Raw genomic sequence first — 20,782 nt, 5'->3', positions numbered from 1 at the left:
TGAAAGTTGAAATTTGTAATAGTTTTTTTATGGAAATACCTATTAGGTCTTCGATGCAATAACAATATACATTTAAATTAATGTTTCAGGAAAATATAAATTAAAAATATTGACGTTTTAGGTCTTTTGCAAAATATTATATTAATCTTAAGAGGTGAAAAGATCAAATCTAACAGCTAAAAGGGTTTGTAAGTAGTAGGTTACAAAATGAAAAAAACTTGATTTTCAAGCTTTCAGAATCAAGGGGGTGAGCACAGGAGAGTTGGAAAAGGACAGAAGGAAAAATGTTTGGAAGAAGCCATGGGAAGGAGGAGGTAGAACTTCAAGATTAATAAAATGTTCTGAGAAAAAGCTCAGAGCGCAAAGTCAACTGAAGTTTCATGAAACAATTGGAGGACACTTCCCCTTTAGAGTGGACAGAATGAAAAGTTAGGTTTGGATTTTATTTTGACAGGATTTGAACAGTGATCATGAATATGAAGATGCTTAAAAGGTTACTCAAAGAAGACAAAAGAAGAGAAAAAGACAACAGTTTCTGAAATTCTTTTGCTATATATATAGTCTCATACTCTGAAACTAAGTAGATATTCAGTGTTTTTTAATCACATAACCATTATATTAGTTTACTGCATCACAGAGTTAAAGAAAATAATAAATTTAAATTTAGTGTAAAAAACAAGATGAAGGAGAAGTGATGACTCAATGATAAAAACTCCTTGTATGTGAACTAAGGAGCTTAAATATTAATATTAGGTTAAAAATATGTGGACATATTAACAATAAAGACATGAAGAAAAACTATTTGTTACAACAACAGACTCAGAACTTAAACTGAAATCAAAGGAAAAAATTTTTCACGCATATTTGAAACCACACTTAATAAGAAAGGTATGGGTAAATAGCATTATTCTTCTCAAGGATGAATTTTCAAAGAGAATGTCCCTCCTTTGTTGTGGTTTGCCACAGCTACACCTAGAAAGTATAAAAGTCCAGGACACAGGGTAACATCCATTCTCAGGAAGCTCACCTTCAACTTGAGACCCAGTCCTCAGCTTCTGACACAATGAGCTACTACTATGGCAACTACTATGGTGGCCGGGGCTATGGCCTTGGTGGCTTCAGTGGCCTGGGCTATGGCTATGGCTCCCGCTATGGCTTTGGGGGCTATGGTGGTTATGGCTATGGCTACTTCCGTCCCTCTTTCTACAGAGGATACTATTCATCTGGGTATTACTGAAAACTTCACCACCTCCGTTGTCTGTTTCCTGACCCAGCATCCATCACTCAAGTTGGACATTCTCACCCCTGCTGTGCTGAGCACATGAAGAGTTCTTCTTTTTCCCTTCAGTGATGTCACCGGGAATGTTATTCCAATAAACACTTTGTGAAGATTATAAACTTTTTTCAATTTTTGTATTTTTCCACCTAAATGTTGTTTTGTTCATAATTTGGGCATATCTAAGAAATACGTTTCACGTAAGCACATTTTCCCCATGCAATTATATATTTCTTTACAAAAACGAATAAAATTTTGAGATGATGAGTATACTCCTTGCTTTGTCTTGATCATTATTTGATGTGTGCTTGTATGAAAACATCACATACAATATAAATATGTACATTATTTTATGTCTATTAAAATTCTTAAAAAGAAGTAACCATACTTTTTGCTAGTACCTTCTTTGTTTTATGTGGCACCTACTTATGTGTTTATTCCTTTTTGATTTGAATTCTAGAGAAAGTGTGTATTTAGACAATCTTAATTCTTATAACTATTGAATTTTTTTTCACATAATTACCAAAGGGAGTATTTCTTCTGACCCTCATACATCAGGAAAGGTGATATTTTGTAGGACATTTTAGTAAAAGTACAGTTGTTTCATGAGCTATACCAGGAAGAGTTGCTCATACCCTGTTCTTGGTTGTGTTCTGTGCCCTCACCAGTGACTTCTCACAGAAGGACACACCAGGCTGCACTCCAGTCCTGCTGCCAGCCCTGATCATCCCACCAGATTCTAGTTGTGCCAATGAGGGAGACAGCCTGAGAACCAGCTTTGTTCATGTTCTGTGTTTTCACTGTTATTGTTTTAACAGATGGTACTCAGTTCTCCAGGTTTAATCCTACTGTTCTTTATACACACAAAATATTGAAAGTGGATTTTGAGTCAAGGTTTTTATAACCTTTTACAATATATGTCTAATATTGGAATTTTCTTCTCATTTAAATCTGGGAAGAGAGGGTCCTATAGGTGTCTTTTTGGTTCCTTGCCTCAAATTTAAGACAAATTATCAACATCTAACTCTGGTTTTGAAATCTTCTGATCCCTAGTTATACACATTGGGAATCCTTCTTAGAAGTTTTACTTCACTACACATGGCACTAGATCCTTCATGGATCTTAAGCAATTCTACTTAGATTTTACTACCCGATTCAGGAACACAGAGTTTTTGCTGATCTTTTTACGACAGTGAAATGGGAGAAGACTTGGGTGATGACCCTTTACTGCTTCAAGTTAGAACTTAGGACCATCAATAAATCACACAGCAGTTATTCATATAGCAATACATTGAACCTGACAAGGAACTTTAAACAGTAGGAGGAATAAATGCTATTTTAAGAACATAGCTAAAATGGTTTTGAAATACACTTGGCCTTGACTTGATATTTATTTAAATTTAAGACTGGTTGAGGGTGGCTCCTTATACTACTGTACCTGCTTCTCTGTACTAAGAAAATATTCTTTAAGGAGAATGTTAGAAAACATTTAGCATTTTTACTTTATTGAAAGACAATGGAGTTTATTTTTTTAATTAGTTAATTAATTTGTTTGTTTTAATTGAGGTAATGGCATTTAAAGAAAATGGAGAGGTGTATCAAATGGAAATATACTTCATGAGAAAATTGAAAAACACTAGAAATTAAACAAATTAAAGAAAGGTACAGACAAAGAGGAAGAAAGCATTTATGTTGTTATGGGTAAGAAGAAGAAATATTATTCGAAGAACAAAGAGGATACTGGAACTTAAGTGTCAGGTTTCTATAATCATACTAAGCATAGCACATGTATATGCTTAAATAATTGGTCAGTAAAAACAAGGGTTTTATACTATATTGCAAGAAAAAAAACAGTTTTTAGTTTCCACAATCCATCATTTAAGACATTCAGAAAATACTATATTAAATTTTTTTATATCTTTTTATTTTTTAATTCACATATAGCTATAGTACATATTTATGAGGTATGTACAATAATTCAATATATGTATGCAATGTGTAATCAGCAATTTTCTTTCCATGATTTATCACTTCTTGTGTTGGGAAACTTTCAACTCCTTAAACTACATATAAAATATGATGAATATGAGATAAATAAATAATAAGTTAGCAACACCCTACTAATAGTAGAACATTAGAAATTATTACTGCTATTTAACCATATTTTGATACTAACCAACATTATTCTGTCCTCTCTCCCCACCTTTCCTAGAATATTGACTCAGATTTTAAAAAGCATTTAAAAGAAAATAATTGAAAGTCGGATAAGATACTGCTGCAGAAAACCTGAAATTTTACAGAGGAGACCCAATTCAAATTCTATGCCCAACATTGGAGTTTGAAATAGAAAGAGAGAGAACTTAAGAAGACATTTCAAGAATTTCTGGCAGATTGATTTTTTGAATGATGATAAAGCAAAAGGGAGCAAAACTGAGTTTTCAGGGTTAATCACCTGAAGAAACTTGCTTCTCCCAGTTACATAAAAAGAAGTAGATATACATTTGAGTCTAAATTTGATGAAAGTTTGATTTTAGACTGTTTACATTGCTGCAGCAATTGCCAAGTGAAAATACATTGTGAGCACAGTGATACTTGATTTATGGTTTCATGTAATTATAATTTCATGTATTTCTAATTATATATTGATTGTAGTTACTAAGAAACACCTCCAAATCTGTCCTCTGCAAACTAACTATGAAACCTTAATTCAGAGCAAAGGAGTCAAAATGACATTTAAAACTTCAGTATAAATCAACATATTTATTTTTCAGAAGGATTTTTTGTTTTTAATTAGAAAAAAAGTTTTCATTAATGAGTTCTCATTTTGACTTTTTAAAACAAAATTCCCAGTCCATTGACTGTTGACTAAGTAGAAATCTGAATAAATAGACTTCATCAAAATCATTTAAACTTATGCAAAATTAATCAGAAGTAATATGGCCTAATAACTGCTCATTATTTAGAAAAATAAGGTTGACCTGTAGGTATATTATACCTTGTATTTGAACATAAAGACATAACTATAGGTAGCAAATTGTTTTTCCATAAAAATCTATAGAAATGCTAGAGATTTTAATAATATATCTTGTATGCATCCTTTATATCCATTTTTTTACTTCATTTTTGAATAAAAACATTGTAAAAGCCTTCCAGGTGCTCTCCCTACTCATCAGAATTTGCCATGTAATCCACACTGCGCAGAAGAGATGTATTCCTGAAACATGACTTTTCTGAGGTCACTGCCTAAAAGCATAGAACATCAGACCTGCCCCACCCATCATAAGCCACTTGAGTGCTCAACCATCCCTTATTCCCTAAACTCTGTGCCCCTCCTACAGCTTTTGGCTCAGTGAGGACATATCTGCTTACATTTATCTCCAGTAGTAAACTCACCTTCTTGTTCCTTGCCAGAGCTACCCCGTCCCCTTTTATTTATTTCATAAGACTCCTTGCCTCCTAGATGCAACTCACTTAACTCTCTCTCCAGAGTCATTTGACAGGATGTTGCAGCTTCTCTAACAGTAACTTTCTCCAAGTCACCTACAAAGTCAATGTCAGCACCCATCATCTTACTTTTCTATATACTGTCTCTAGTTATTTATTTTAAGAACCCCCATATATATTCTTCCAGACCACAAATACCACACAGACATATTATTTTATGTCAAAAAGACATTCATTTGTATATTTATGATGACAGTTCCTTTCACATAATATATTAATATGAATATTCTACTGACTATACTAACTTTAATTATTATGATTATATGTATTAGCAATTTTAAATATGGCATGTTATTTCACATAAATTTTCCCCACAAAATTGTTCACAAATTAAATTGGTATGTTTGGGAAAGGGAGCACTTTTAAGTTAAACAAATGTGTACTTCACTTCTACAAGGGATTCTATTAGGCCTCAGAAAAATAAGTTCCATACTCTCAAAATGTGTATAATCAAGTTCAAGTAACTAATTGAAAAATGAAAAAAAAATGGGTAATTCTGTTAATTTTTTTAAAAAGTAGCAGGTAAGCAGCTTGTGGACTGCAAGTGATGGCAGAGGCTCTAATGAGAGCAGAAGTGGGTCACTTCAGAGTGAGAAAGAAAGTGTGAGACAAAGCACAGAATGAAAAAGGCAAAGGTAACATTAAGGAACAATTGACATGAACTTAGTTAAGTAAAAAATTGGTTCCATGTTAAGAAAATCAAATGGAAATAGAAGCAAGGTGCAGAGGCAAAGTGGCAGAACAGCAGAACGGCAGAATAACCCCTTGCCCAAGCTTCCAGCTTTATTTATACAATAGGTCACTGGGATCAGTAGTACATTATTGTTCATTGTGTCTTTAGGCAGGTTACAGAGTAAGAAACATTGTGCAGCTTATTTCTCAGTTACATACTATAGTTGCAGCATGCAATGTTAAGAGATTTGTGTAGCTCTCAAGAACATTATTGTTTAAAGTTACTGTCATGTGGACAAATTCAGACTCTTGGAACTTGGTGAAACATTGTGGTTGTCTAACAAGAGAGTTCCTTTATTCCCAGGAGCTGAGTGCCTGAGATCAAGCTCAAGGCTGATAAGTCTCTTGCGCAGAGGTTCCTCACGCATGGCATTGCCACAGCAGCTAGGCATTGCACATGTTATTAGTTACCTTACTAATTCCTGGGGGAAACTGCAGGATACTTCAAGTGTGGAAAACAGGATGCCTGTTACACCCTGGGGGTTTGCTCACTAGAGGAATGCTGTCCTGTACATTTCCACAACTGAAATCCTTACAGTGTCACATTGGTTATTAGAGTAAAAATCTTGAAAATGTAAGTTCAGATTAATTTATTGTAAGAATTGAAATTCATCCATTGAAAATAAGGTATTTAGAAAGTTATCATAACAATATAACAACTAAGAGAAAAGCCTCATAATTTTCACATGCTCCCCTACAAAATATACATTCCCATGGTCTCAATTTGAATTCTGTCATTTGAGATTATTTAAAATTTTTTCACTAGTTGATTAATCAATAGGGAGAATGCAGAATGCACCATCCTGAGAAAAGATAGTTTCAGAAGTAAAATGAAGTTGTCATTGACAATGGGAAATATCTCAGGCTACTAGAATTAAGGGAACCTGATGTGTAAGATGTAGACACAGATGGAAGTAAAATCAAAAGCTTTGAAGACTGAAAATAACTACTAATAACCACTAATAGCTTTTTTTACATTCAATTAAAAAGCCAGGTTCCAAGGTTTGAAAAATAAATTCAAAGGCACATGGTCCTCCTGCATGCTTGGAACCATCCTTAATAAGAAAAGTATGATTAAATAGCATTGCATTTCACCAAAGATTTCAAAGGAATAACTCTTCTTTGTTGTGGTTTACCACAGCTCCACCTAGAAAGTATAAAAGTGCAGGACACAGGGTGACCTCCATTCTCAGGAAACTCACCTTCAACTTCAGACCCAGTCCTCAGCCTCTGACACAATGAGCTACTACTATGGCAACTACTATGGTGGCCTGGGCTATGGCCTTGGTGGCTTCAGTGGCCTGGGCTATGGCTATGGTTCCCACTATGGCCTTGGGGGCTATGGTGGTTATGGCTATGGCTACTTCCGTCCCTCTTTCTATAGAGGATACTATTCATCTGGATTTTACTGAAAACTTCACCACCTCTGTTATCTGTTTCCTGACCCAGCATCATCACTCAGTCTGGAAATCTGCACCCCTGCTGTGCTGTGCACATGAAGAGATCTTCCTTTTCCATTCTGTGATATTGCTAGGCATGTTATTCCAATAAACACTCTTTGTGAAAAATTTAAAACTTGTTCTTTTATATCTGTGCACCCTAATATATTTTATTCTTAAAATTGACATACTTGGACAATATATTTTACTGAGACCTCCCCCCCCATTCCATAGAATTATCCCCTTCCTCTTCTTAATCTGATACACTTTTCACCAGTAGCTCCTTTGTTTATTGTGGCATATGTTCAGATGTTTCTTGCTCCTTCATTTGATATTGTGTAAAACTTAATATACACATGTCCCTAATTCCTATGAACATATAGAGACATAATCTGCATAACAATTTTGTTTCATGAAACCTTGATTCGGGATTTTAGGAGAGAATTTTTTTTTTTAAGTATTTGGTCTTTAAACATGGTATATCTATGTGTTTCACAATAAAAAGCTGTGCACACCTTGCTCCTGTCTGGGTCCAGTGTACCCTCACCTGGCACTTTCTTATGAAAAAATGGCAGGGATACCCAGGGCTTGGCTCTAGCCTGGTGCTCCCCAGAGCAGCCTGCCACAGGCTGTATGTATAAATGAGTTGCAAAGTCTGAGAATATGCTTTGTCTCCATTCAGTGATGTTTTTAGTTTCATCGTTTGAATGTGTACCATTTAAATTTTCAGGCTTGGCCCAATTTTCTCTATACATTAAAAATAATGAGAACGGATTGCGAATGAAGGTTATTTACAGTTGTTTCCAACTCATCGTTAATTATTTCTTATTTATGCCTTAAAGAGCAGTTGTGTTGCAGGTCTTTTCTTAGGAATCTCCCCTCAACCTGAGCCCAGCCATTGACCTGTAGCCTGCTTTGAGGCATGCTTCGATGGCTGATCTTTAGTTTTTAGTGATATGTGATGTAATTCTCAACCACGACTTTTTCTGAATTGGATAAGTTAGAGAAGTCTTCAAAAGTAATTCTCGGTAATTCTTTTGCATATTGTTCATGAACTAACTCTTTGGGCTGAATTTGTTATGATTTCAAGAACTAAGGAATAATTTGGATAATGAATCTCTCTGGTTCCAGCTAAAGCTAGTACCCTTTAACCAATCAATAATTTAGCATTTAGTCATTCATATTTCACTAAAGTGAATCTGGTAAGGAACTTTAAATATTAGACTTTGAGTTGCAAAAAATTAATAATATATTTTATAAACTGTCCTAAATGTTTTTGGAATACAATTGACCAATCTTCATAATTCTTAAAAATGAATGACAGGTCCATGGGTGTTCTTTTTACTATGGTACCTACTTTGCCATATTTTAGAAAAATTAGGTGCTAACTAATATGGAAAAGTAGGTATTATAATAAAAAGTACCATTTTAGGAAATAGATAAATAAGTCTGCCTATGACAGTTTCTCTAGATAGTATAGAAGATAGTTAAATGTACTAAAATAATTCCACTTTAAAAGCAGAATCCCTTTGTAAAAAGTGTTAGAATTTAAACAATTAGATGTTGTAATAATAAAAGAGGAAACCATAGTTATGAAAAATTGTGCTGTGAATGGCTTATTATGAATGTAGTGAACTCCACTATTCTCATATATGTAAGAAATAAATTTAAAAAATGAAAAAAATTTAAAAAGTGGAAACCAGCATGTGAACTGTTATGAGAAAGAAAAAGAAAACATTATCAATAAAACAGAGAAGAAATTAAGCTTTAGATTCAGTTTTCCAGGGATTTTCCTCTGGAATGTATCATATTAATGTTTAAAATAACAAGTACAGCAATAAAATATATCTAATAAATGTTAAAGGAGTCATACATGAAAAACAGTCACAATGCATTAGAGCGAATGATTGAAGGTCAAGAAAAGGATACTCTAGTAGTTCTGACACTTGCCAAAGAAGTCCAAATTGAAAGTCTATAGTCAATGGTGGTATCTGACATACAGAGAAAGTGAATTTAAGGAGATATATGAGAAAAGTATCATTCATATTAAGAATATGTGACAATGAAAAGAAGGAATGATAGCAGAGTCAGATTTTCAGGGCTAATGATCTGATAGAGTTGGTCTTAGTTACATAAAAGAAAAATAGATACATATTTGAATAGGAAATCAATGAAAGCTTTATTTCTACATTGCCACTTGGACTGACAATGAAAGTAGGTTGTGGACAGAATGCTATTTGATTGTCATGTTTATGTAACAGCATTTTAATGAAATTTCCACTCGTATATTATTATGGTTACTGAAATTTCCCAACTATACAACTAATAATTGATTCTTAATTCAGAATTTGAGAGGAAATCTTCCCCAAAGCGGTGTGAACACTAAAATATTTATTTTTGCAAGACTCTTAAAATATTATCATCAATGCATCCTCATTTCTGTTTCCAAATATAATTCCACTACAATTGATTGGTGGCTAATAGGAAGTTGGAAGAAATGACATTTATCATAAATATTTAAACTTATGCAAAAAATAATTGGAAATCTTAGATCCTACTACTACATATTTTGCTAATTTTTTAAAAAGTTAACTGAAAAGAATAAAACAGGTGCTTTTAAATACAGAAAAATAACATCTACCATGTGCAAATTTTACACTTTTCTCTAAAAATCTATGAAAGTGTTATTGATTTTAAATATGCCTTGTATTCATCCTCTCCTATCCATTTTTCTCACTTTGTTCTTAAATGGAACATTGTAAAAGCCTTCCAAGTGCTCCCTCATTCTCTAGAATCTTTCATACAATGGATACTGAGCAGAAGAGACTTATTTATTCTTCTGAGGTCACTGTCTAAACAAAAAGCACACACACTCTGGAATAAGCCAATACAGTGCCTAACCATTGATTATTCCTTATTTAAACTCTATGTCCAAACTACAGTGTGGATCTCAGTGAGGACACACATGCTTATGTTTCTTTCCAGTGGTGAACCAAGTTTCCTGTTCCTTGCTGGAAGCCTCTCCTTTCTTACTTTCTAGAGAGAGGCTTCTAATGCAGCTCATTTTGCACTTTCTCAGAATTCTTTTGTAAAGTATTGAAGCTTCAATAACAGTTAACTCTTTATCCATTCATCTGTTGAAGGGCATCTAGGTTGGTTCCATAGTTTGGATATTGTGAATTAAGCTACTATAAACATTGATGTGGCTGTGTCACTGTAGTATACTGATTTTAAGTCCTTTGGGTATAAGCTAAGGAGTGGGATAGCTGAGTTAAATGGTGGTTCCATTCCAAGATTTTTTGAGGAATCTCCATACTGTTTTCCATAATGGTTGCACTAATTTGCAGCTCCACAATTGGAAGAGTGAGAAGTTATACTCCATTTATGCATCATGTGTCAAAAATGTATTCTACTGTCATGTATAACTAATTAGAACAAATAAAGAACAAAAACAAAAAAAATGTCAAACTCTTCTAAATCACTCTTGAAAAGTGACAGGGTCCATCATTTTACTTTTCTCTACACTGCCTTATTTATATAAATAAAAATATATTCCATCCATGCACCATATACTATGCTCACATATGCAATGTAAAGAGACATGCTGACTGGTGAATAATATTAGGTAGTGAGATTTAAAGTGTGAAGAGTAGTCATTATTAATCTTCATATTTTATATCCCTGACTCAAAGTAATTTCTTTCTAAAGACAACATTTTTTTATATTTCTATCTTTGGCTGTTTATTTTTAATTGTGATTCTACATTTTAGTCATTTTTAAATATAAAGCAGTCATTCCAGCCTCTTTTTATTGAAAGAAAAAAAAATACCTGCTCAAAAAAAAGTTAAATTGCTCTTTCTACAAAGAAGCAAAACAAATTGATGAATATGTTTTAGTTATTCAAGGTATCGCATTGGGCTTCAGAAATACAAAGATGAGGACCCTTGCTCAGAGTGCATTGGAATCAATTCAAGAAACCAGCTAAAAAATGAAAAAAAGAAAATCTGCCACAAGTGGAGTCAATTTAAAATATCTGAGCCTGAAGGTAGATACTTGTGGACTAGAAAGGTTGAAGGAGGCTCTGCAGAGAGCAGGAAGAAATTATTCAAGAGAGAGAAAGAAAGTCTCAGGGGAAAAAAAAACAACTTATAATGAAAATGCAGTTTTAAGGAATACTTCAAGAGGACTCACCAACATAGAGTAATTGTCTACCCTAACTAGTATTGGGAAAAAATTTTAAAATGTAGGCCCAAGTTACTTTATGATAAGACTTGAATATTATCACTTTAAATAAGGAGATGTTTAGAAGATTATCACACTAATGTGGAAACATGACAGAAAAGCGATTCTTTTGTCCATGAGTTCTTCCTGAAAAAAAAATATGATTTTAATAGTCATGAATGAATTCCATCAAATCTCAATTTGATCCCTGACCAATACTTACTTAACTGCATAGGTCTTTTGCATTTTTATGATTTGCAATTTATTTCCACAGGTAATTAATAAGTGCATTCAAGAACAAAAACTTAAATGCCAGTGGTGATTGCAGAGAAATTGGATATGATTGCTGATGTGATACCTATTGATCTCATGCAGAATTTAAGCTTTTCATCCAATTCAATAGTGAGTAGTTATGCATTACTTCAGTAAACCTAAGAAATAACCCTAGAAAATCGAGTCTGTTTCACCAGTAAATAAGATAAAAATACAATTATAATTGGTTCTATTTACTTCAATATTTGTATTTGTGTTTTTCATTTATGCTTTCATGTTGCACACATATAAAAGTGCCATCAGATAAAATGGCATGATGTCTTGGCCATTTTCCAAACTACAAAAACAAAGTGTAGCTATATGTATAAATGTAAGATAACTAGCAATGGACTGATTACAGGTAAAGATGCGTGATATTCACCCAAGGTTTTTTATACTTATTATCTAAAGCTTCAATTTTCCACTCCTAAAGTATAGAAGACTGCACCAAAGTGAAAATTTTACCATGGGAGATAGGCATAATAGGACTTCAAGAACTCAGCTGGCATAATCAGAAATAAGATAATATCTCTTCTGAACCTTGAAAGAAAGTTAAGGCTTGAACTTACTCACGGAATAGCAAATGAAGTGAACCATACACACACACGTTGCTTATGATGATAAAAAAAGAATATATCACACTGATGAAGAAAATGAATATTAAGGTCCAATATTCATTTGGTATGTTGAGGAAAACATAGTTTTTGGAAAGAGTCACCTACTAAGTAAGACTTTCCCCCTTGGGTATATTTAAATATTTTTCAGAGAACAACTGTAAGGAAAAAAAAAGTTTTAAAAAGTTTGAATCCCACTCTCACCCTCCAACAATACTGATGCATTTTTTTCTGACAGTTTGTAACAAGGTCCCATGTCGCCTACCGTGCCTTGGTTTAGCAAGTGGCTTTAAGATGACATAATTTAAAATACTCAAAAACTGTCAATGTCAAGTCATGAGAATTGTAAATGCAATATAGATTCAATTTTTAAAGTTAAAGATGCAGTAATTATAAAGCAATTGGAAGTTACTTTATAATGTTTCAGTAAAAATATAATAATTTTTAGACAGTTTATACTGACAATGTCCATCATATTTTGAATTAATACCATTTAAAGACGTTATTTTTAAATGTATATTTCCACATATAATCTCTATATTATAATATTTACTAAGATAATATTTTATGTTAGCAAAGTACACTGAAGTACAAGGTTTGGCACCAAAATATTTTTTGCCACAGGGTTTTTGACTATTTTAAGTTGCATTTTGATTTTTTTTTAACTGTGAATTGTCAGCTTTACTTAAAATATGTTTTTATATTTTTTAACAAATACTCTTATCTTGAACATAATTATGGACAAAATAGGTGGACTAACCCATTAGAATTCAGCATATATGTTAAAACATTTATGAGAACTTCATTTATTTTAAAAAAAAAGCAATGATGTTTATTAGTGTGATGTTGCTTGGCTTTGCTTAAATTTAATGAATATTGGTGTAAAGACATTATCTTGGTAGTATTTCCCTGTCTCTGATACTTATCATAATGCATTGATACCTGGTAGCTATCACCAAAACAATTCTGCATCACAAATATTTATTAAATTTAGAGGAATGAAACAATCATTATTCTTTGTAAAGTCTGTTGGCTCATTCTTGGGTCTGTGGTCAGCTGCTTGTCTGCTATACAGATGATTTAGAATTCTCTTGCCTGGGACAGCTGGGACAGTTGGGACTATGTATGTGCCTCTTATACACTTGTAGGCTTTAGCATATTCTCATAGTGATTCTGAGAAGAAAGAAATACAGAGACCATTTGCACAAAAGAGCTATGACATGCATGTAAATGCTTTTCCATCCCTACTTGAGTCCCACTGGGTCCTATTGACCAGTTGAGTCTCATGGCTAAGTGAGAAGTCAGAATAGTAGGACAAAACTCAAGGGCGTGAATACATGGAAGCAGGAAGAGTCACCCCTACCAGTGTAACTGCCCAGCCTCTTTCATCTAACCCTTCCTGTTCATCCTTGCTGCTACAATGTTTATCTTAGTCTTTATCACACCTATTAAAACTACATATGTTAGGTAGAGCTTTTTAAAGATCTTTACATATGGTTCACCTGATATCAGATAATTATTCCAAAAATGTTATGCATTTTGTGGTAGTTTCTTTAGATAAAAATTATAGAATAATTGACTCCTCTTAACAGGGAATATCCAGAGGCCTTTTCTGATATAGAAGCAACAACATAATTCTTCAAACATCCTTTGCAGAAGCTTATGGTCCTGTTTGTCCTTCAGCATTAGTTAAACCAATTATACCTTTATTATTATTATTTGTTCTAATTAGTTATACAGGAAAGTAGAATGCATTTCAACTCATTGCACACCAAAGGAGCACAACTTTTCATTACTCTGTACATGATGCAAAGTCACACCATTTGTGCAATCATACATGTACATAAGGGTAATAATTTCCATCTTATTCCATCTCCTTTCCACCCCCATAACACCTCCTCTCCTCTCTGCCCAATCCAAAGTTTGTCCATTCTTCCCCTGCCCTCCCCCTATTATGGATCAGAGTACACATACCAGAGAAAACATTTGGCCTTTGTTTTTCTGGGATTTGCTTATTTCACTTAGCATGATATTCTCCTACTCTATCCATTGACCAGCAAATACCATAATTTCATTCTTCTTTAAGGCTAAGTAATATTCATTGTGTATATAGACCTCATTCATCTATTGAAGGGCATCTAGATCCGTTCCGTAGTTTAGCTCCTGTGAATTGAGCTGATATCAACATTTGTGTGGATGTGTCACTGTAGTATAGTGATTTTAAGTACTTTGGGTGTAGACAGAGTAGTGGGATAACTGGGTCAATGGTGGTTTCATTCCAAGTTCTCTGAGATATCTCCATACTGCTTTCCAGAGTGGTTGCACCAAGTTGCAGTCCTACCAGCCATATATGAGAGTACCTTCCCCCACCCACCACATCCTTACCAATACATATTGTTGCTTACATTCTTGAAAATGGCCATCCTGACAGGAAGTTAGGTGAAATCTTACTTTTTTTCTATTAGGTGCAGGATCTCTTGTCTAATTCCTAGGTCCTTAATCTGCTTTGAGTTGTGTATGGTAAGAGAGAGGAATATAATTTTGCTGCGTAAAGATTTTCATTTTTCCCAGCACCATTTGTTGAATAAGCTATCTTTTCTCCATTGCATGTTTTTGACACCTTTATCTAGTGTGATATAACTTTATTTATGTGGGTTTGTATCTTTGTTTTCTATTCTGTACCAAAATCAATTGCATCTTGATAATGTCTTTTTTCCTCTTTTCTGTTGAATTCTTATTAAACGTCTGTGGTGGAATCTTAATTTACATCTTCAGAACCTCTATTCTAGGACATCCAGCTCACTCCTGTTAACAACTTCTAAAATACACTAAACTTACTCTCACTTTGGGCTTCCATTTATGTAACTTTACACCTACACATACAAATGCACACACGCATGTGTGCACATACATACTCATACACACTCACACACACACACACACACACATACACACACGACTTTCTAAAAGCATGAAGTGATCATTTCTTACTGTCTAAAAGCATGAAAAATCATCGATTAAGTGATAAGGATTCAGTTAGCAGTACATCAGTTCAACATAGGATTGTGGTCTAGAATATTTCAGAGACAATTGGGAGAAAATATTCCATTCACATATGAAATGTAAGAACACTTAGTAGAAAGGTGTATCAACATGCATGGAATATTAATGCAAATTGCAGTTTTAGAAACAATTGAATGATCCTGAATAGAATGGAATCTTCATAAAAAAGAGTAATAGGAGTACATTTGGGATGTAACATTACTTGAATAAGATTTAGGAAAATCTGACTAAAGTGATATGTAGGTGGATAGAATGTTGTTATATATTGATAATTGCCTTTCTGATGGAAGTGAGATGAAATCTTAGAGAATAGGCAAACAAAAAGATGGTCAAGTATTTGTTGTTTTCTCTGAATAAATTCCATCTTCTGCATCAAATATATATATGTGTGTGTATATATATATATTGCATGATAATTTTATAATTTGTATGCTATTTTATTGAATTTTTAAAAGCAGGAAAACATATTCAGCATAAATTTTATCTTAGCTAAATTGAAAGAAATGTCCTTTGGCTAAATCAAACCCTCAGGTCATGCCAAGAATAGGGTGGCTGATGCAAGGGGTTTGATTATTACATTTTAAATGTAGAAACCTATGTAGTCATTAGCTTTAAAAAGAAAATTTAATTCTCCATAACAATCTAAACTTAGACACAGCAATAAAATAAACTCAAAGGGAAAATTGACTACATATATGTTTGAAGCTACCCTCAATTAACAAAGGTATGGCCTAATGGTACTGTTTTTCATCAGTGTTTTCTCTTCAAAGCAAATGAAGCCCATGCTTTGTGGTGTGTCACCCATTTCATTACAAATGCAAAAAACATTGATTTCTTTATGGTCTCAAGTCTCAGTATATTTATTTCACTATCAAACCAAATCTGCCGCCCAAGACACATGGATTTACTATGGGAGTTACTTACCTCTGGTCTTGGGACTCTGGGCTGTGGCTCTATCTGCAGCTGTGGCCTTGTGGTCATGGGGGTTATGGCTATGGCTGAAAGCTTGCTGATCATCAGGCCATCAGAAGCTGCATATTGTTACGGGTTAAAGAAATTTTATGTTTTTTTGCATGCTAAATTCCATGTTTTATGTCTCTTTTTTGGCTTGTAGCTAGTTATGCAGCATTCAGTATCAATGAGAAACACTGATAAACATGGCCAAAGGCAATGGGTTTTAGGAAGTTTGGCTGTAGTAGGTGAAAGGGAGTTCATAGAACTGAACTCACTCAGGTCCCTGCAGAGGTGCCTGGGCATTATAGACGGAGACTAGGGAGTGGGGAGGAGGATTAATGGGGGTATATTCAAGTGGAGTCTGGGAAATGGAAAATGTCAAAAGGTGGGAAGAAGATTGGTCAGTGAGATTAGCCCATTTGAGCTTTTGGAGGAGACACATTTTTTTTTTTTTAATAGCTTCAGGAAAAGATGTGGTTTTGCAATTTGGACCAAGGTATGCAAGGAAGTCAGGCCCTCAATGGATGGAGAATTGGAGGCAAGAGAGCAAGGGTTTCTGGGAGATTTGCATTCCAAAGGGAATGTTCTAGAGTCTTTGGAGAGATAGTTCTGAGCTGTAGAAAATATGTCTCTAGGAGACAAAGGAGGGGTATAAAATCATAATGCTTTAAAGTAAATGCTTCTAAGAAAAGTGAAGTCAGAGATCCATAATCAAGTTCTGGTTGGAACAAGTAGTAAATTCATTTGGCAGTGTGTAGCTTTCTCAAGCAATCAATTATGGTAGAGGAGAGCTGCAGTTCTTATTGGTCAAGGTTGAGGCCTCTTTCAGTATTTGTCCGCAGGAAGCCAAATGAGACACATGTTTGCTCCTGAATGAATTCTAGAACCAGCTGTAGTAACAGGAGATTGTGTCTCAAAAATTCTTATGGATTACACCAAGCAGGAAAATGTTCTACCACACAATGGCATCTCCAGAATGTAATCTTCATCAATTAATATGTAAAAGTCATTGGTTTACATGGCAAAAAAATTAATTGTAATTGAAATTCTTACCTAAATGGGTTTTGAATTGCCACATCATTTTAAATCTTAATTTTTTTTAATTTCATATAATTTTAAATCTTTGTTCCTAAAGTTAGAAATAACAAAGAAAATATATTCTTGTCCTTCACATATATTCCTTGGGTATATCAGTTCTTTTTTATTACTGTTTGCTTTCTCTTTATTAGCTTTTCTTCTTTTCAGTGTCTACTATTCTCTTAAGCTTCTCAAAATAGGTAAAATTTAAGTTCTCCCATGTGCTCTGATCCTTTTTATTGATTAGAATTAATGCCTTCTTCCTTGTCCTTGAATTTACTTATACCCATACTTCCATCATTACACATACACACGTTGCCATCTACTAAAATAAATTTTATTCTCCCTTCCAGAAGAACAGGTGTAGAGGCAGGACCATACTTCAGTTGCACTTGAATTGCGATCAATTTAGTTGATATTTACTACTTTTTTGTACTGCATCCCAGAGACACTGGTACCTACTAAGAGTACCAATATGAAAAAGCTAAATTATTCTCCTTTGAGAAATGGTATATACTACATCCTTTTTTGAAGAAAAGAAAAAACACAGCAGAAGAGTCAGTTTCAATTGCATGAATCTTAAACTGAAATTTGGATGATGTAAAGGTAGAGTTAAATATCAAAAAATGTATTTTCCCCCCTTGGCAAATGAGAAAGATGAAGGGGAAAAATGTTCCTGGGGGCATTAGCAATGATATCCAGGCATGAACACTGTGCTCCGAGTACCTGCAGTCCAGGTAGACGGGGCCTAATCAATCACTGCACCATACAATTAAACATCCTGTGATGGTGTCAGAAACCTTGCCACATTCTGGTACTAAAGCACTATCAATGCATAGCTCTACAGAGTTGAAGATAAAATGCTCATAGTATGTGTAATAGGATTATAGCAGGGTGACAAACCCAGTTCAAAAGACAATATGAGAAATAAAAATATTCACTGTTATCAAATACAAGAAATACTGATGTACCTAAGTTAGACACAAAGCCAATTCATTAGTAAATAGTAATTGACTTTTATCTTTACATTTTTATTGTCATGAAAAGAACATCATCATATTTCTTCAGTTTTATAACTGAAAATGTAGACCAAAATCTGTTGTGGAAATATAGTTTTCTCCTTTGAAGAGTCAGGTAGATAACCCTCAAATGAGAATATCAGAAAAAATCATATAAATTGTGGGGGGGGGTTGATGGTGGGGAGTGGTAACTAAATATTGAACTCAGGGGCACTAGGGCAGTAAGCCACATGTCCAGTCCTATTTTGTATTTTATTTAGAGAAAGGGTCTCAAGGAGTTGCTTAGCATCTTGCTTTTGCTGAGGCTGGGTTTGCATTCCTCCTGCCTCACCTTCCCAAGCCACTGGAATTACAGGCATGCCCCACCTTGCCTGGCCATCCTTTAAGTTCTTAACTCAGGGTGATATATAGGGGCTCAGGTTTATCTCTGTCATGTAAAGTGCTTGAAATTCATTGCCACTATCCTTAAAAGAAAACCTGGGCAAACTGAAAATCAGCCAATTTTCTTGGATACATCAGAAAACTAAGGTCTCTGGGAAAAATTTTACTCCAAACCCAGAAATGTTTAGCCCACCAAATCTTACCTGGAGCAGAAACTTCTTTAGTTACAGCTTGCAAAAAGCACCTAAATGACACTTTGTGTGTGAAATTTTAGAGGTGAATACAGACAGGCAGAAGAGTGAGAAAAGTCCTGGAACACACTGTGAGAATGGATGCTGTGCTTTCTTGGTTTTCCCTCCAGCAGTCACAACAGGTTTGTCTGTAAGAAGGTTCAAATCTGACCGTAGGAGGGAGTTCTCCTCTTCATTCTCCTCGAGAAAGGGAAGAATAATAATTTTAAAAAATCTCACAGTCTTCCAGATAAAAGTAAATCTTACCAGTTAGGAGAAAAAAGGAAAGAAAAAAAATAAAATCTTTGACAGAGTGACAATCTAAAACTTCAGATCAGCAGGAGAAAGGGATTTCTTAACACTTCAGGCCATTTCTGCCTTGTTGTCTCACAGAAAGAAGGGAACAGTGTCATAGAAACCAAATGAAGGAACTTTGGATTTTGCAGAAGGGAATGATGGGAGGGAAGGGAGGGCATGTGGGGTTGGGAAGGACTGTGGAATGAGATGGACATTACTATTCTATATACTTGTATGAATACACTACTGGTGTTACTCTGCACCATGTTCAGTCGGAGGAAGAAGCTGAGCTGCATTTGTGTACAATGTGTCCAAATGCATTCCACTGTCATGTATAACTAATTAGAAGAAATTTTTTAAAGTGAGAGAGTAAATGAGCAAGTAATTCAAATAAAATTCAAAGTTATTTGTAATGTATCTTAATATTAAATCCTGGAAAGAACTATGTATGAAGTCTGAAGATAAAAAAAAAGAAAGAAAAGAAAAGAAAACAAGGGAGAGGAAATAGTAGAAGGCTTCAGGCAAATAGCAGAGTGGGGAGAAAGGAGACAGAGCTTTAGAGATAGAGAGAAACCTGAGCAGGTCACAGCAATAAGACAGAGCCCTGTTAAAAAATGATGATAAATATTTACCCATAAGATTATAGAACAACCTCTTTCCTCACATTGGACCACCAAACCCACAGGACTCAATACAGAATATCCACATGGATGTATAACACAGAGCCACAAGCCAGTGGTTCTTTCTGAAGAAGCAGCATAGAGAAGGTCAAAGCCACAAAGAAAGACCAAAAAAAAAAAAAATCTAGCAGAATTGGTAGCTGTCTGGAGTCTACAGCCACAGCACACATTATAAAAGCCAAATATTTAGATATATTAACAAAAATACCTTTGATAAAGCCCTCTTTATCTCTATTCTTGTTATCTAATAAATCATGCCAAGCCATCAAGAAAATGATCATCCCTGTCGGGGACAGGGAGGAAATATGGCCAAGAAAATATTTCAATACATGCCTAATGCAAGAAAAAGTACATTATGAAAAGATAAAGCAATAAAATGAGTCAGAATTAAATTATGTCATATCATAGATGGAATCTGTAGGCAAAAAACTTAAAATACTGATTCATGTGTGAAGAATTCAAAATGTTAAAAGTAGATGCTATATAAAAGATGAATGAGAGAAGCAGAGAATTTGAAACTACAAGACAGAATCAAAAAGATGTAGTAAGAAAACAGATAAACATACAAACAAAACAGAACCCTGGAAACAGTCAATGAACTTGAAGACAGGTTGATAGAATCTGCTGAAATGAAATGTAAAGAAAAAAATTCAATAATGGTGAAGAAATATTGAAATGTGTGATGGACACATTAGTATGATACAGGAATGAGAAGAAAGAATAAAATAGAAAAAATACTTGAAGTATTCAGGCAGAAGAACTGAAGTAGTGCCAATGGTAGCAGTGTTGGTTGAAAGAGCACATGGATGAAAGAAGTGTTGTAAGAGAAAGAAGAACAGTCAGAATATTCTGTTATTGGGCACTTGCGCCACATGCAAAGTAGTAAAGTGTTATTTGAAGGGAAATCCATATGGTTAAGAATATAAATTTCTAACTCTAGGGAAATCACTAAAAATAAACATCAATAAGCATAATTGACATGC

General features: G+C 34.2%; 2 protein-coding genes across 2 annotated transcripts; both read left to right on the top strand.

The window, feature by feature from the left end:
* Nucleotides 1–1,063: 1,063 nt before the first annotated feature.
* LOC110597971 (uncharacterized) lies at nt 1,064–1,237 on the top strand. The gene has a single exon (XM_021725355.3). The coding sequence runs from the start codon at nt 1,064–1,066 to the stop codon at nt 1,235–1,237; it is 174 nt and encodes a 57-aa protein (XP_021581030.2).
* Nucleotides 1,238–6,750: 5,513 nt separating this feature from the next.
* Nucleotides 6,751–6,924, top strand: LOC110597955 (keratin-associated protein 19-9b). The gene has a single exon (XM_021725263.3). It carries the CDS (start codon nt 6,751–6,753, stop codon nt 6,922–6,924), a length of 174 nt encoding a protein of 57 aa, XP_021580938.1.
* The last annotated feature ends 13,858 nt before the right edge of the window (nt 6,925–20,782 follow it).

Source organism: Ictidomys tridecemlineatus, chromosome 3 (genome assembly GCF_052094955.1).
Source record: "Ictidomys tridecemlineatus isolate mIctTri1 chromosome 3, mIctTri1.hap1, whole genome shotgun sequence".
Lineage (NCBI taxonomy): Eukaryota > Metazoa > Chordata > Mammalia > Rodentia > Sciuridae > Ictidomys > Ictidomys tridecemlineatus.
This window is presented reverse-complemented; position numbering and strand designations above follow the sequence as displayed.

What these genes read in the sequence shown, in the direction of transcription:
- LOC110597971 (XM_021725355.3), top strand. Translation starts at nt 1,064, where the DNA reads ATGAGCTACTACTATGGCAACTACTATGGTGGCCGGGGCTATGGCCTT.
- LOC110597955 (XM_021725263.3), top strand. Translation starts at nt 6,751, where the DNA reads ATGAGCTACTACTATGGCAACTACTATGGTGGCCTGGGCTATGGCCTT.